Below are 15,554 nucleotides of genomic sequence, written 5' to 3'. Positions count from 1 at the left end.
ATGCATTATAAATGGAATCTTTACATTCCTACTCTGTTCTTTACCTTTTAAACAGCATTGAAATCGCCCTAAACACTGTTTCAGGGCAAGAGATTGTGTTTTAGGCTAAAATGTAATGCATTCTAAATGGTATCTTTACATTGCTACTCTGTTCTTTACCTTTTAAACACATTGAAACAGCGTTTCAAAGCATTGTATTCGCCCTAAACACTGTTTCAGGACAGGAGATTGTGTTTTAGAATAAAATGTAATGCATTATAAATGGTATCTTTACATTGCTACTTTGTTCTTTACCTTTTGAACACACTGAAACAGCATTGTAATCGCCCTAAACACTGTTTCAGGGCAAGAGATTGTGTTTTAGACTAAAATGTAAAGCATTATAAATGGAATCTTTACATTGCTACTCTGTTCTTTACCTTTTAAACACATTGAAACAGCAATGTAATCGCCCTAAACACTGTTTCAGGGCAAGAGATTGTTTTAGACTAAAATGTAAAGCATTATAAATGGAATCTTTCCATTCTACTCTGTTCTTTACCTTTTAAACATATTGAAACAGCATTGTAATCGCCCTAAACACTGTTTCAAGGCAAGAGATTTTGTTTTAGACTAAAATGTAAAGCATTATAAATGGAATCTTTACATTGCAACTCTGTTCTTTGACTTTTAAACACATTGAAACAGCGTTTCAAAGCATTGTATTCGCCGTAAACACTGTTTCAGGGCAAGAGATTGTGTTTTATACTAAAATGTAATGCATTATAAATGGAATCTTTACATTGCTACTCTGTTCTTTACCTTTTAAAGACATTGAAACAGCGTTTCCAAGCATTGTATTCGCCCTAAACACTGTTTCAGGGCAAGAGATTGTGTTTTAGACTAAAATGTAATGCATTATAATTGGAATCTTTACATTGCAACTCTGTTCTTTGACTTTTAAACACATTGAAACAGCATTGTAATCGCCCTAAACACTGTTTCAGGGCAAGAGATTGTGTTTTAGACTAAAATGTAATGCATTATAAATGGAATCTTTACATTGCTACTCTGTTCTTTACCTTTTAAACACATTGAAACAGCATTGTAATCGCCCTAAACACTGTTTCAGGGGAAGAGATTGTGTTTTAGACTAAAATGTAATGCATAATAATTGGAATCTTTACATTGCAACTCTGTTCTTTGACTTTTAAACACATTGAAACAGCATTGTAATCGCCCTAAACACTGTTTCAGGGCAAGAGATTGTGTTTTAAATGGCCCCCTCAGCCATTCAGAACACATCAGAACCTCACGCAGTACCCTGCAGGAACTGCACATGGCCACCTTTGTTTTCTCACCGTGCTGCTGTTGAAGTCCAGGAGCAAATCCTCCTCTGATGTTCTCCTGTGCTGTCCTCCACAGGATGCTCATGAGTTCCTGATGCTCTGCTTACTGCAGCTGAAAGAGGAGGGAGAGAGACTCAGGGCCTCTTTCTTCTCTTACATCTGCCCTGTGGCAAACTTTGAGTTTCATATCAAGTCTGTGCTCACATGTACCAGGTAATTAGGTATCACTGTTGCATATCTCCTTTGTGTTAATGGACTGGTCTTAACCAGTCTTAACGTGTTTGTTTAAAGTACATTTTCTCACCGAGAGTAGGCGCTTTCTCCGGACATCTCTGTTTAAAGTATTCATGAAAGTTTCATAACATACATACCTTAAATATGAACATGTAAAATGCTCACAAGTTCAGCTTGTATTCATCATATAGCTTTCAAATCTCAGAGTGTGTGTGAATTTGGGAAAACATAACAGGAGAGAGGAGAGAGAGAGACCAAAAAGAAGAGAGATGCAAGCTGAGAGAGACACAGAGACAGAATGAGAGAGAATGAAAGAGGCCTGTTAATACAGAGATGGCGTTCGATCCGTGATGCGTTTTCAGTTAATCATATGAAAAAAAAGGTGTATTTGTTTGTTGCAGGAATGTGCACCCACTGGCACCTACAGACTCCAGGCGGTGGTTTCTCATTTAGGTGACAGCATGGACCATGGTGAGTAATCTGACATTATTTATACACGTGCAGTGGAAACTATTAAATGACTAAGGACCACCGACTACTCCGACAGGCCACTATATCAGTGACACAGCTGAGGGAGAAGGACAGAGCTGGTTGTCATTCAGTGACTTAAAAGTATCAAGAAGCACTGAGCCAGCCATCCTGAAGAGCAGGACAAAAACAGCCTACCTGATTTTCTACGTGCACAGGTAGAATCTCACCTTTCAGACTTGGGAATGTAGGTACCTCAGTCTAGGAGCACTCTAACAGAAACAAGTTTTACAAGCTTATATATGTAGGGAGTAAATTAGCCTTTACTGTGCCCTGGGACTGCAGGTCTCTTGTGCATGACAGGTGAGTGAGGCCTACTCCCAGCACCGGTTGGCAGGTGCTAACCTTCTTTCTCAGTCCTTTCACCCTTCCCTCTCTGTAAAAGAATTAAAAAAAATTTAACCCATTAAAATGAGCCATTTTTTATTCTCCACAAAATAGTAAATGCCCCCTCTGGCGTTCTTGTTAAAACACTTTTTCCATATTTTTATGCCATAGATTTATAACATGAATAATACTATACTTGTCAAGTCAACATATTTAGATGAGGTGTCCTAGTGTCAGTTATTGTCTTCTAATCGCTATTGGAGATGTACAAGTCCCCATTCTTTATCCCCAACATTGTTCATACTAAAAGATTAATTTCTTTTCCAAGTAGCACATGGCAGGGATTAAACACCTATTTACATGGACGTCACTTCCATCGCCACATATGAGAACACTACCAGGGTGCTTCACTGACAGAGGAAGAGCTTCAGTCCTTTTTGAGAAATAACCAACTTGTATTTTAATTTGCAGATGTTAGGAGTGAACCAGCATCTGTCTATAGTTCTTTTAATTGTGAGCACACATATTTAAACCCTTGTTTTGTTGTTGCTTGTCAGTGTTTGACCCCATGTATGCTGCTTTGCTGTGTTTTAAGACTGCCTGTTATGTTCTAAGTAGTGTTAATGCTTAATGTTCTTCGTGTTTGGTTTTGTCTTGTTCTGTATGATAATAAACGTCTGTGGCATCTGAACCGCAGCTCATCTTTGCATCCGGCTTCACGTCACAGGAACACCGACCGTTGAAGGTTGCCTCGAGCCAAGGGAAAGAAGAAAAAGGGGAAGAAGCAGTGTAGCTGCTTCTACCCAACCCATGCAGGAGAATCCTCCATGCTTGTGGGAACACTCCCTGTCATCACATCGGGGGAGAGTATCTCTGGAGGATTTTGGGGGGGCCCTGGTGGTGGTCCAGGATCAGATGCTGCAGAGTCCTGCCTACCTTCACTGGATTACCGGGACCCGTACGATTACGACTACCAATATCCAGGGTCTGACTCTGCAGGGTCCTACTCTCCCCCCACGGACTACCAGGAGGACTATGAGGATTACAGCAGGAGTGAGGAGTATGTTGACGTCGGCCTCAGGTCGGACACCGAATCCGACCGCTCTGAGGATCCATCAGTGGAGGTGGAGGAGGCCCGCCATGAGGATCCTTCCTGTGGTTTATAGACCGGGTCAGAGGACTCTGAAAGCAACGAGCCTCCGATGTTAGTGCTTAATGTTCTTCGTGTTTGGTTTCATTTTGTTTTGTGTGTTAATAAACATCTGTCTCATGTGAACCACGGCTCGTCTTTGCATCCTGCCTTGTCTCCCACGTCACAGAACAGCAATTCATCTACACTTCTCACAGATAAAACTATTGCTAACGGCGAAGAATAAACATGTTGCAAAAAAGCAGTAAGAGCTAGTATGCAGAAACAGTGGTGTTAGCGTGAAACAGTTTCAAAAACAGGAGTCTCCTTATGAAGGAAGGAGGTCCTTATGAACCTCTGTATTTTGACAGCAAGTATTGACCATGTGCCATTAAAACCATGCCAGGTATGGTATTAATCCACAAAATAGCACATCAAATCTAATTATTTGGCTAGTACAGGGTTATGCAATATTCCCTCAACTCAGCAAAATGCAACAGCTTGAATTACTTAACTGATTAATAATAATAAAAAATCTTTCCTGACTAGAAAAATATAGCTGACCCATTCGAAAGATTAAACATCCAGTGAGTGTGTATCCTGGCATGTTAAGGTAAAAGGCATCTCCGACTGGAATACATTTAAGCGGTTTCGGGCGCCATCTGGTGGCGACTTGGAGTCCTTATCACGCTCTCATTTCTTTTGTATGGCGGGACAAGTGTTTTGTTATCCTACCTATCGAACAGTTCTACCTAGATTTAATGCACTTATGTACATTAGCATTAGTCCAGGCTTCTGGTGTTTATTTTGGATGCATATATTATAATTAGGCTACTGTGGACATTTGTATTTTGTATAGCTACAGCACCTGTACTTCACACACGTGTAGTAATCGGATCTAGAAAGTTGCCAGCCCTATTAAAATATTAGATTTATAGTATAATAGTTTCATTAAACAGACAACGCGTTAATCACAATAATTTGCATGATGATTAATCTTGAACCAAAAATCTCGCCGGGAGCTGTAGTTCTCTTTCCAGACACACACCCAATAAAACTGTGCTTGATCATTTCTTATTGATAGCCACTGACTATAGGATCAATAGAATAGTACAACCAAATAACCTTTAATGTTTTGCTTTACTGTAATACAATTTAGAATTGCGATGTTACCCTTTTAAGAAGAACTGAACACATTGTGACAAGAGCAACTAGATGAAGCTTTATTGACATGCTGGTCAAGGACTCACATCCAATATGTTTAAAATACATTAATTGAGGCCAAGTGCAGCATAAAAAAATATTTTAACTTCACACAGAACCAAAACCATCAACATCAAAATATAAATGTATAAAAATATGGGTATTGTTAAAAAAAATGTTAAAAATGGGGCCTCCCACAGAAAGGCATGGCACAGTCAGCGACTTCAATTCAAAGTTTTTTATTCAAAGTAAAAAAAAACAAAAACAAAAAAACACTTGGGCAGGTTGGTGGCGCTCTACACGAACTTGGACAGACGCTTGGGGCTGAGCGGGATGTATGTGGACATGTCGGAGTGCTGCGCCGTCACCCAGCTCATGACGTTTGCCCGCCGCAGCTGGGAGTTGGGGCCAAGGAAGGGAAGGAAGGGTTAAACAACAAGATGAGTGACAGCAAGGAAAGTGTTAGGAAGGATTTCATAATGGCTTTAAAAAGGCGAGGCGAGGGCACCTGGTGGGCTGGACTTTGGTGTCATCTTCGTCCTCCGAGTCGCTGGAGATGATGATGACGCTCATAGCTGGGCTAGGCGTGTCAGAGATGATAATGGGCTCCGATGCGTCGCCCATGCCATGCACGGGGGAGGACACAGGTCTGGCACAGGGTCAGAGGAGCACGTCAACACTCTCAACACACACTGCACACTCGAGTGAACACACACAACCTATCACCAAAGTGTGATGGCACAGAGCCATCCAGCACTTGTTACAACAGTTGTACCCACAATGCAGACCCACACACTAGACCAGTAGGTCTCAAGTCCTGTTCTAGGGTTCCCTTGCACTGAATTAGTGTGGAGTTTTAGCGTTAATGCCAGCCATTATAAAGTGCAATAAGAAGCAGGGAGTACCTAGCCCGGCTCTCTGCTTGGCGATCTTTTGACCTCTTGAACCCGCCCTGCTGTGCCGGTTGTCCCACCTGGCTGTGCTGGGCGAGCCAGCTGCTGAAGGTGTCATTGAGGTTGGCAGCTGTGCTGGCCCCGCCCCCCGCCCCACCCCCACTGCCAAACAGGCTCTTGCTGCCATCACACCCTGTGCACTGCCGATTGCAGATCTCCATTTTCTGGAAGCAAGATTTCACACTGCAGCGAGAGAGAGAGAGAGAGAGAGAGACACGGGCGGGGGGCAAGTTACAGTACTACCATTTGGATTTGTAAATTAAGATGGTGTTCCTTAATTTTTTTTAAAAACTGTGACATGTAGATTGGAAGGCCTGGAACAACTCACTGGGCACTTTGAGGGAACTGGAGGAGGTGGCTCATGGTGACAAACGGGTGCTTCAGGGCCTTCATCGGCGTGATCCGTTTGTCAGCGTCCAGCGTGAGCATCTTCTTCAGCAGGTCGATGAACTCCCGCCGGTCTGCCTTCTCCGCCGAGACGTCTGCGCCTTCCAGACTGGTCGCATTGACCTGCGTGAGAGACCCAGGGGTGAGTCATATTAAACACCAGCAGAGGGCACCGATCCACCTAAGACGCAGCAAGTTCTGCAGCAAGTTACTATGCATTGCTCTGCCTTTCGTAGATGCCATTCTCCAGAGCGATTCATGTGCGTTCCTCATTATAACGGCACGAACGCTCGACCTTTGAGCTAGCACCTTGCTCGACCTGCTCTACAACGTGAGCCGTGGAAGCTGTTTCTCACGTTCTTCAAATTCACATCACAACAGTAAAGCAATGCGTACAGTTATGTGCACAAAAGCCAAAATAACCTGCATCATGTCGTCAAGACAGGTGAAAATGTACTTCCGTGTCTCTTTGGACTTGATGCCATGCTCTGCCTCATGCTCTGAAGGCGTCTGGAGAAAGGAAAGAAAAAAAATCAACCATTCAGCTCCACCATAAAGTTACATGACATCATTAAGTTACATCCCTTATGAAACAAACACATGGTATTTGGCATTTAAAGACTGGCAAACCTTGAGTCTCCACAGGGGGCAGCTGGAGTCAGGGCTCCTGTGGAAATAATAGTTGCTCTTGGTCCCTGCGCTCAGCAGGTACTCTGCTGGTAGGCCCTGCGTCTGGGAGATGTAACGGATCTGCAGAGACACCACACGGCAAGAGGATTACGACTTTATTTTGTGTTCATCCTTCCATTTTCAAAATGCATGTATAAAAAAAAAAAGAAAAGAAAAACAGGCCATAGAAACTCTTATTTATATTATTCCTAAAAATAAGCTAGCCAAAGCAGTAGCTAAAAGCTCAAACCATACATTCACTCTCTTCCTTGCTAGCCATTATGGACTCCCTAACAAACTGCATAGTTAGAAGAACGGCCATTTCCATTAGCAACACTACGCCACTCTTTTCACAAACAAGATTTACGTCTTCATCACACAGTGAGAAAAGTGTGAAAAGAAAGTGAAAGAACCGACCCCAAATCAGCGAAATTCTACAGAGCTCCGTGAATCCAAGCCCAAGATGCGTGAAAAAGACTAGGCACAGCTCAAAGGCCCGTGTGCTTACCTGATCATATTCAGAGGCTCCCGGATACAGGGGGGAGCCCAGAAACAGCTCGGCGATGACACAGCCCAGCGACCACATATCCACGGCCTCGCAGAAAGGGAGACCCAGGATGATCTCAGGTGACCTAGACCAAAAACACAGATATCGCCATCATGAAATAAGTCTCGGCTGATTCCGTAGTTTGTGGTGATTCGGCGGCAATTGCTTTAACACAAACGGTGCTGAATTCATTCATGAAAATGTAAAAGGTTTAAATAGTATTTTGTTGATGAGTCCAGGTTTTTTTTTCCCCCCTACACACCACTTTACATTACACACCCACTATTCTAACATGGAACTATATGCAAAAATGCACTGACACTACAATGATGTTCTGTTTTCCATTAAGTAAATACAGAGTATCAATGCAGTTAAACACTGTTACTCGGTAAACAACACGGTTAATTAACGGTATAGCTACAATGCAACAGCAGTTTTGTACAGACATGACCAATACTAATATTACCAAAACCTGCAACTCGGAGCATCTTAACTAATCTCAGACATTGAAGAGGATTCATCAGGTATTTTGCTAAATAACAGCACTCACATGACTCACTAAAATTAAACCACTTATAAATCAAATATGAATCAGTCGTGCTCCAGTTAACTGTAATGCTTATCACGATTTTAATGTGTAGCAGGGTCATCGCAACTGCCAAAATGTGCAGCTCTACTCTAAAGCACACTCGAGTGCAACAAGTGCACACTTATTTCTAACACGCCTCAGCACGTGTCCCTCACCGGTAGTATCTGGTCTGCAGGTAGCTGGAGCACACGGCCTCGGAGACGTGGCTAGCCGAGCCGAAGTCGATGACTTTGACCCTGTACGGCTGCCTGACGGGGTCCACCAGCATGATGTTTTCGGGCTTGAGGTCGGTGTGGATCAGGCCCAGGCTCTTCAGCTTCATGAGCGCTTTGGCGACCTGCTGCAGCACGGGCCGGACGCACTTCAACAGAAGCGGGCTGAACATGCTGTCCTTCAGGAAGTCGTAGAGGCTCTGCCCCAGCATCTCGAACACCAGGCACATGTGCTTCTTGTGCTGGAAGCACTCATACGCACGCACGAAGTTGAACTCGTCTGCGTTCTCCCTGCTCAGCCGTCTCAGGATGCTCACCTGAGGAGGAGCAAATGAGGAAAGACAGATTTAATTTTTCTGCACTTTTTTTTTTAATACACATCCAAACAGGTATGGCTTATGCAATTGTAGCTAAGCCTTCTTTTTATAGTAAGCTTCAAGCTGTCGATGTGTTATCTGAACTAGTTCCTACTGATGCTTTGAAAATTAGAACTAGTGTGCTGATACCAAACACAAGTGTTTTTGTGCTACCCTGGCTGTATACAGATTCCACAGTGTGAGTTAGCACATCTGATACCAACAAACAGAATCGGGGCTACAGCTGATTCCATATCAAAAGCTCCAAAAAAGCAGGCAAAACTTTCCCACCTCGATCTGACCCTGTCGAGCAAAGAATGGATGGTTTTTCAGGATCTTGATGGCAACCATTTCATTGGTGTCCTTCTTGGAGCATTTGGCCACCTGGCCAAAACTTCCACAACCAAGGTAGTGCAGAACCTCGTAGCTGTTGGAGGCAGAGCAGAGGATTTCATTCTGCACCAGCTGGTATTCGCAATCACTTATCGATTTGCTGCTATCTGCGGTACAACCGGAGTACGCAATGGACTGGGTGGAAGAGGTGGTTGTTCCGCTCCTGGCCACGCGCTTGGACAACGAAGGAGTGTAGAGATCCTCCAGGATCTGTACGCTGTCGCTGCTGTGTTCCCCTTCTCTCTTCCTCTTCAGGCTGCACCGCTTCTGACGGGCGTCTTCTCCCCGCTGGCTGGACGACGACGCAGCCTTGTCTGAGGCTCCAGAGGGGGAAAAGACCAGGGCAGGTAAGCCATCGGTTGAACTGAACCCTGGATCCGAGGGCCAGGGCGTCCCCGGCCGAATCCGAGGACCAGGACTCCGCAGGTAGTAATTGCTCTCGAATTTTACTTTCTTGGCGATCCCACTGGAGGAATCTGAAGGGGAAGAGAATATTCCTTTAGGGAAAGATGAAAACAGGGCCACTAACCAAAGGAATGCTATGCAGATCTAGTTAGGGGCTATATTCAAAATTAAAACTAAAACAGCAGATTTTAAAAAAAACAACAACAACAACAACAACAAAACACGATCTATGATTTAGCTAACGCTAGCTAGCTAACGCTAACGCTAACCGCTAGTTAACTTCATAATTTACCCTCAGTGTTGATTATTTTCCCACCTTTAACCTTACGGAAAGAAGGCTCAAGAAAACCGAACGGATATAATTCATGATCATCCATGTTGTTCTGTGGTTCTTAATTTAAAGAATTGAAATTATTAGCACTATATCGACCGGAGTGAGAAGATTTCCACCAAATATCAATTCGCTACTCTACGGACTCTTCGTTCCATGGCAACAAGGTGACATGGACAGGTGTAACGTCATAAACTGCTGCACCTACGGGCCCAAACTGGCAGACTCATATAAATCACTTGATAGCATCGAATATTAAATACTACATTTATCAACATAACATTTCTTAGGACTAATACATGTACCTGCTTACCGATTTCAGCCGTCTACATGCATCCGTTCTCCAGAATCCCACGCTAAATATTTTGTGCTTTTCTGGTAAATTTCCACAACAATCGTGGCTGTCATTTTAAATGGCATTTTAAAACATGCTTCCAGTATAAGATAACTTCAGATTTTGTCAAAGAAAATTCAATTACATAAAAAGTGGGGTGGGTGACTTCATATGTTTCCTGGGCAAGTGGCGTGATTGGCAGGTGTTTCAACAAATGGAGGAGGTATAGATGAAAACGTAGACCCTTCACTTGTCTTATTTAGTTCTCCTTTTAACCGTTTAAAGGTCCGCGTGCTGTCAATCAGCTTCCCATTTATTATAAGAATGATTTGAACGCCAATACTTTTGGACATCATGGAAAGGAAGAGGCTTATTTGAGCTGAAGTTTATGTGGAGTTGTTTGGGAGCTTCTAGCATGGACTAGCTACAATGTATAAAGTATACTATTTCTTTACAGTATTATGGTATAGATTCTGTGGATTCCATATATACATTAAATGTAAAATGTTGCCCAGTTATGTCAGAAATAGCAAACAAAAACCACAGGCTCCAAGTTACTGAAAGAGAAGTATTAAATGAGGTCCTGGTAGAGCATACGTGCAGGTTTGTCAGACATGTTCATGAGGAGTTTAACTGAAGCAAAATCCTCATCACACACCCAAGGAGTCAAAGCCTGCAAAATCCCCAAGTAGCAAGACTGCATCCAGGTAGCACTTGCTGATGGAAAGCAAAAAATAGTGCTGTATCCTGCTCTGTGCCTCATCCACTGTACCAGTCTCTTAGTATTGGACTTAGTGTGGTTAATCAATCTTTGACTGTGCTGATTACATTTATGTCATTTAGCTGACACTTTTATTCAAAGCGACAATTATGACTGAGTACGATTTGAGCAATTGAGGGTTAAGGGTTTTGCGCGGGGGCCCAACAGTGGCAACGTGGCAGTGAACCAGCAATCTTCCGAGAACAAGTCAAGTACCTTAACCGTTGAACTACCACTGCCTGTGTTTATATATTGTACTATTTAAAGATTTTGCAGTTACTTGGATTTTGTCAATATAGCAACATGCCCTCAGTCCAGCAGAACAGGAAATCTGAAACCTGATAAATTACCTGTTTCAATTTTTGTTTTCTATTTTAAACACACACAATCCCAAAAAGATTTCTCTGTAGTAATACAGTTCACTACTATAGTTATAGAATTAGCTCCAATTACCCCACAATATCCCTTTAAATTAAGCCAAAATTCAAAGTCTGAGGTGAAGATCCTATAAAGGTTACATAAGAGCTTGATGTTACATGTGTTTTGAACAAATACTGCCACTAAGTGCCAAAGAACTATTTTTTATAGTTACACCTCCCATGGAATTCAAAATACAACAATCAACTTGTTAAACACATTAATCACACATTGCATTTGAGATACATTTAATACAGTTTGTTAGTCTGTTTGTAAAAAACACTATTTTTTTTAAAAAATGAAGGCATTAAAACAAACAATAAGCCCAGAAACTACAATAATCAAGTTCAATAATCGAGCTGATGTTCAATGTCCGAATCCCTCATGTCTCTCCGTGTTCCTCTTCCTCTCACAGGTAAGGATACAGGCTTTCCTCTGGCCGAGCGAGTAGGCCACGGGCCAATGGTAGGGCTGGTCAGGGAGCTGGTGACGAAGGGAGCTGCTTCCTGATCTATCGTGGGATGACATCACAGACTGCTGGACCTGTAGGAGGAGCCAAAAAAAAAAAAGGGCACCAAGATATCGATAGGTATGTCAATATTCCCAGGCCCCAGCTAAACTACTGCCCAACATTGGAAACCTATTATAGCGTGTAATTATTATGAACCTATTATAGCGTCTAGATTCCACTATTACTGCCTCGTAGTAGCAGGGCTCTGCTGTACTATAAATGTGTTTCTGTCTTCTACTAAAAGTCTCTTTTGGCAGTGTAATTTATTTTGGTCAAATGGCTGCATGACCGTTTTCAAAACAAATTTATAGAGGTGTTGGTGAGGTGATCCTTCCTGAGTTCCCCGGCCAGCAGAGCATGAATGACCTGAGTGGGCGAGCAGCTCTGCACCATGGCACCGAGCGCAAGGTCCTTGTCCTCCCTGATGAAGAGGTTGCTTTCGCCCGCCTTGTGCGGCAGCATGCAGGCAACCAACTCCGCCTTGGCGTCCATGGCCCTCCACAGGTCGGTGGACATGTGCGCCAGTGTTGTCATGGAAGCACGCGACACCATGGAGCTCAGATTCTTCAACTGAGACAGTGGACATGGGGCTCAGGTGTTCAGGCACTCCATGGGGATGTGCCTGTTTAAACACGCCGATCGGACTCATCCGATATGTGGCAGATTTACTTGGTGTGTCAGAGAAGGAAAAGCATCAGTTTGTACTACCTACCATGTTTAAGGACAAGATATTCCTCGCTAGAACATTCCAAATTGACTCTTCATCAGGTTAGAACCATTTTGGTCACAAAACAGAGCAATTCCAGCTCGGACAGCAAAATGCGAAGATCCTTTTTGGGCCATTGTTTATATGATTTGATTAGAGAATCTTTTGTCCCTGAGAGGGCCCCTCTGGACCACAGTCAGGCACACATCGTGGAGCTTGGGAAGCAGGATGTCGGTGTGGTTCTGGGCCAGAGACTGCACCAGAGTCAAGCTCCCCTTCTTCTTCTCCCTAAAACAGCGTTAGAACACGGTGCACATACCTGGTGTTATGATATCGGTAATGCTAAACAGGTTTCATTAATAAAATCAACTTTTAAAAACACAGAAACAAATGTATTCGCTGTCAGGGTGACCCTCACTAATTTTTATATTTATTTTTCCAAAGCATGCCATTTGTGTATTTTTAGGTATGCTCTGTAATTATAGCTCTTTGCCACCTGCCTGAAGTGGGGCCGCTCTTCTCTGACAGCAGCCTGTGGGCCGCGGATCCTTCACTCTCTCTGGGGCTCATCCAGTGGTGGGAAATGGCTCACAGAGGAAGCATCTGCCTCAGAGTGGGAGCTACTCTGGCTTTTCCTCAGGGGATCAAATCAAAAATCAAAATCAAAAGTTATTTATATAGCGCTTTTTAGAACAGATGTCACAAAGCACCTTTACAAATGTCCAAGTCCAAGCCACCAGTGAGCAAGCCAAGGCTGACAGTGGCAAGAAAAAACCCCACTAGAGCATGAGGAAGAAACCTTGAGAGGAACTAAAACTAAACGGTGGGCCCATCCTCCTCTGGCCGACAACAGTCACCACAATAATAACAATTACCGAGAAAAATATAATTATAAAATGAAAAAACAAGTAAAGTGTCTTGGTACAGGTAAAGAACCTGCACCTTTCGATCTAAGCAGACATGGTGGTTTATAATGAACTAAGAGTTCTCTAAGGAACTGTGGGGCAAGACCATTCAATGCTTTGTAGGTAATTAGAAGTATTTTATAATCAATATGAAATTTTATTGGGAGCCAATGTAAAGTATCTTAGATAGCCGTGATGGATTCAGATTTTGTCGTTCTAATGAGCACTCTGCCTGCTGCATTTTGAACTAGCTGGAGCTTGTTTAACCACTTAGTAGTACAGCCTAATAGTAGGGCATTACAATAGTCCAATCTTGAAGTAATAAATGCATGGACTAGCTTTTCTGCATCATGTGAGGAGAGCATGTTTCTAATCTTAGAAATGTTCCTAAGGTGGAGAAAGGCCTTCCTAGAAATATTATTTACATGAGCTTCGAACGAGAGACTGGGATCCATGATACCGCCAAGATCTTTATCTGTGAGGGAAGATGTGACTGTGATTTCATTGAGGTTCTTTGAGTAATTAGAGGATCTAGCTGTCTCTGTGTCTAATAGAAGCACCTCTGTTTTGTCAGGATTAAGTGAGAGAAAGTTTCTCAACATCCTTTATGCATTCGGTTCTGATTCAGATATGCGCTTAGCTGCTGAACTACAGCTTTTTCTAGGATCTTGGAAATAAATGGTAGGTTTGAGATCGGTCTGTAGTTTGACAGCTGACATGGGTTGAGGTTAGATTTTTTGAGAAGTGGTCTGATTACTGCAAATTTGAATGATTTAGTAACGTAGCCAATATTTAAGGATTAGTTTATTAAATTTAGTAAAGGTTCAATTACTTCAGGTAGAATTTCTTTAAGAAAGTGTGTGGGCAGTGAATCTAGTAAGCACTGGAGGACTTTGAGCGCAACATCAGATATGCAATTTCTGGCTCTTGGATAGGTGTAAAAGATTCAAAAGTCATTTTTGGCTTGGTTGTTCTTGGTTGTACCTAAGTAGTTGCCCGATGTCATATTAATGCTCTTAACGTTATCTCTAATGTGCTTTATTTTCTCATTGTAGAAATTCATGAACTCTTTACTACTATGGTGGTGATGTAATCTGAGCATTGGTGTCAATCTTATTCTTAGTTAGATGGGCAATTGTACTAAAAAGAAATCTAGGATTATTTTTTTCTTTTTCTATTAGGTTTGAGAGATAAGCTGTTCGAGCGGTAATAAGTGCTTTTCTAAACTTGAGAAGGTTCTCCTTCCATGCAAGCCGGAAGACTACAAGCTTAGTGTGGCGCCATTTACGTTCAATTTTTTATTTAAAATGTGAAAGTGTTTTGATTTAAATTGCAAATGTGGTCATTATACCAAGGTACCAATTTTTTGTCCCTAATTTTTTTATTCTTAAGTGGGGCAACATCATTAAGTGTGCAGCAGAATACTGATTCTAAGCATTCAGTTATTTGATGAAGTTCTGTGGCGTTTGAGGGCATCCTAGTCACAAATAGTATGTCTGGGAGACTGCCAATGTCATGTTATGGCCCCACCCCCTCCTCAAACGTCTTGGTTTGTGTGTTCATCCGTGTTGCCATGTCCTCTCGTGTTGTCCACCTGTTCTGCATTATGTGTAATCGTCTTTAATGTATATACATCCCCTGTGTCGTAGTGTGTTTGTTGATGTTTAAGGTGTACAGAGCATGTGGGTTGTTTTATGTATCATTCGTGTGTGTAATAAACGTCTGGTTAATCGTGCCTCTTCCCCGCATCCTGTTTACCTCGAGACGTTACAGAAACACCAACCGAAGAAGGATGCCTGGGAAGGGTAGGAAGAAGGGGAGGAAGGGGAGTAGACACACTTCCCCAGCTCGTGCATGCAATTCCCCCGTGTTCTTGGCTACCCTGCTGACTCCCACAATACGGGAATGTGGTCCTGGGACGGAAGTGGAGGAGTCACAAGGGACTGCGTCCGACTACCATGACTGGTATAATGATTTCCAGTCCTCGGAGTTGTGTGCAGCAGAATACTGATTCTAAGCATTCAGTTATTTGACCAAGTTCTGTAGGGTGTGAGGGCATCCTAGTCGCAAATGATATGTCTGGTAGATTGCCAATAAAACCAGGTGCAGTGGCTGATGTGATTGTGCGTACATAGTTCAAATGAAATTAAGGAATGGTCTGAGATGGAGTAGTATAACTACATCTACACCATAGCTCAGTACTAAGTCAGGCGTATGTCCACCAGAGTGTATGGGTTCTGTTATACATTGGGTAAAACGAACTGATTCTAATATAGAACTAAAGGCCCATCAGAGGGTCTTGGCCACTATCAAAGTGAATATTGTTGAAA

At 42.7% G+C, this 15,554-nt stretch overlaps 1 protein-coding gene across 1 annotated transcript; it reads right to left on the bottom strand.

The window, feature by feature from the left end:
- Positions 1–5,045: 5,045 nt before the first annotated feature.
- LOC145655907 (homeodomain-interacting protein kinase 1-like) lies at positions 5,046–12,129 on the bottom strand. The gene is made up of 10 exons (XM_081709372.1): positions 12,012–12,129; positions 8,754–9,169; positions 8,050–8,423; positions 7,267–7,390; positions 6,720–6,839; positions 6,513–6,599; positions 6,031–6,212; positions 5,655–5,885; positions 5,272–5,398; positions 5,046–5,144 (listed from the first exon to the last, which is right to left on the bottom strand). The coding sequence occupies exons 1-10, from the start codon at positions 12,127–12,129 to the stop codon at positions 5,046–5,048; spliced, it is 1,878 nt and encodes a 625-aa protein (XP_081565498.1).
- Positions 12,130–15,554: the final 3,425 nt, after the last annotated feature.

This window comes from Electrophorus electricus, unplaced genomic scaffold (genome assembly GCF_041902795.1).
Source record: "Electrophorus electricus isolate QZ-2024a unplaced genomic scaffold, ASM4190279v1 Scaffold39, whole genome shotgun sequence".
Classification (NCBI taxonomy): Eukaryota; Metazoa; Chordata; class Actinopteri; order Gymnotiformes; family Gymnotidae; genus Electrophorus; species Electrophorus electricus.
Note: the sequence above shows the minus strand (reverse complement) of the source record. Positions and strands in the feature narration are given on the sequence as shown.

What these genes read in the sequence shown, in the direction of transcription:
- LOC145655907 (XM_081709372.1), bottom strand. Translation starts at nt 12,129, where the DNA reads ATGTCCACCGACCTGTGGAGGGCCATGGACGCCAAGGCGGAGTTGGTT. An exon ending in CTCGACAGGGTCAGATCGAG is followed by an intron (nt 8,424 to 8,753) that starts GTGGGAAAGTTT and finishes GCTCCTCCTCAG; the next exon opens with GTGAGCATCCTGAGACGGCT. An exon ending in CAGTTCCCTCAAAGTGCCCA is followed by an intron (nt 5,886 to 6,030) that starts GTGAGTTGTTCC and finishes CTCTCGCTGCAG; the next exon opens with TGTGAAATCTTGCTTCCAGA.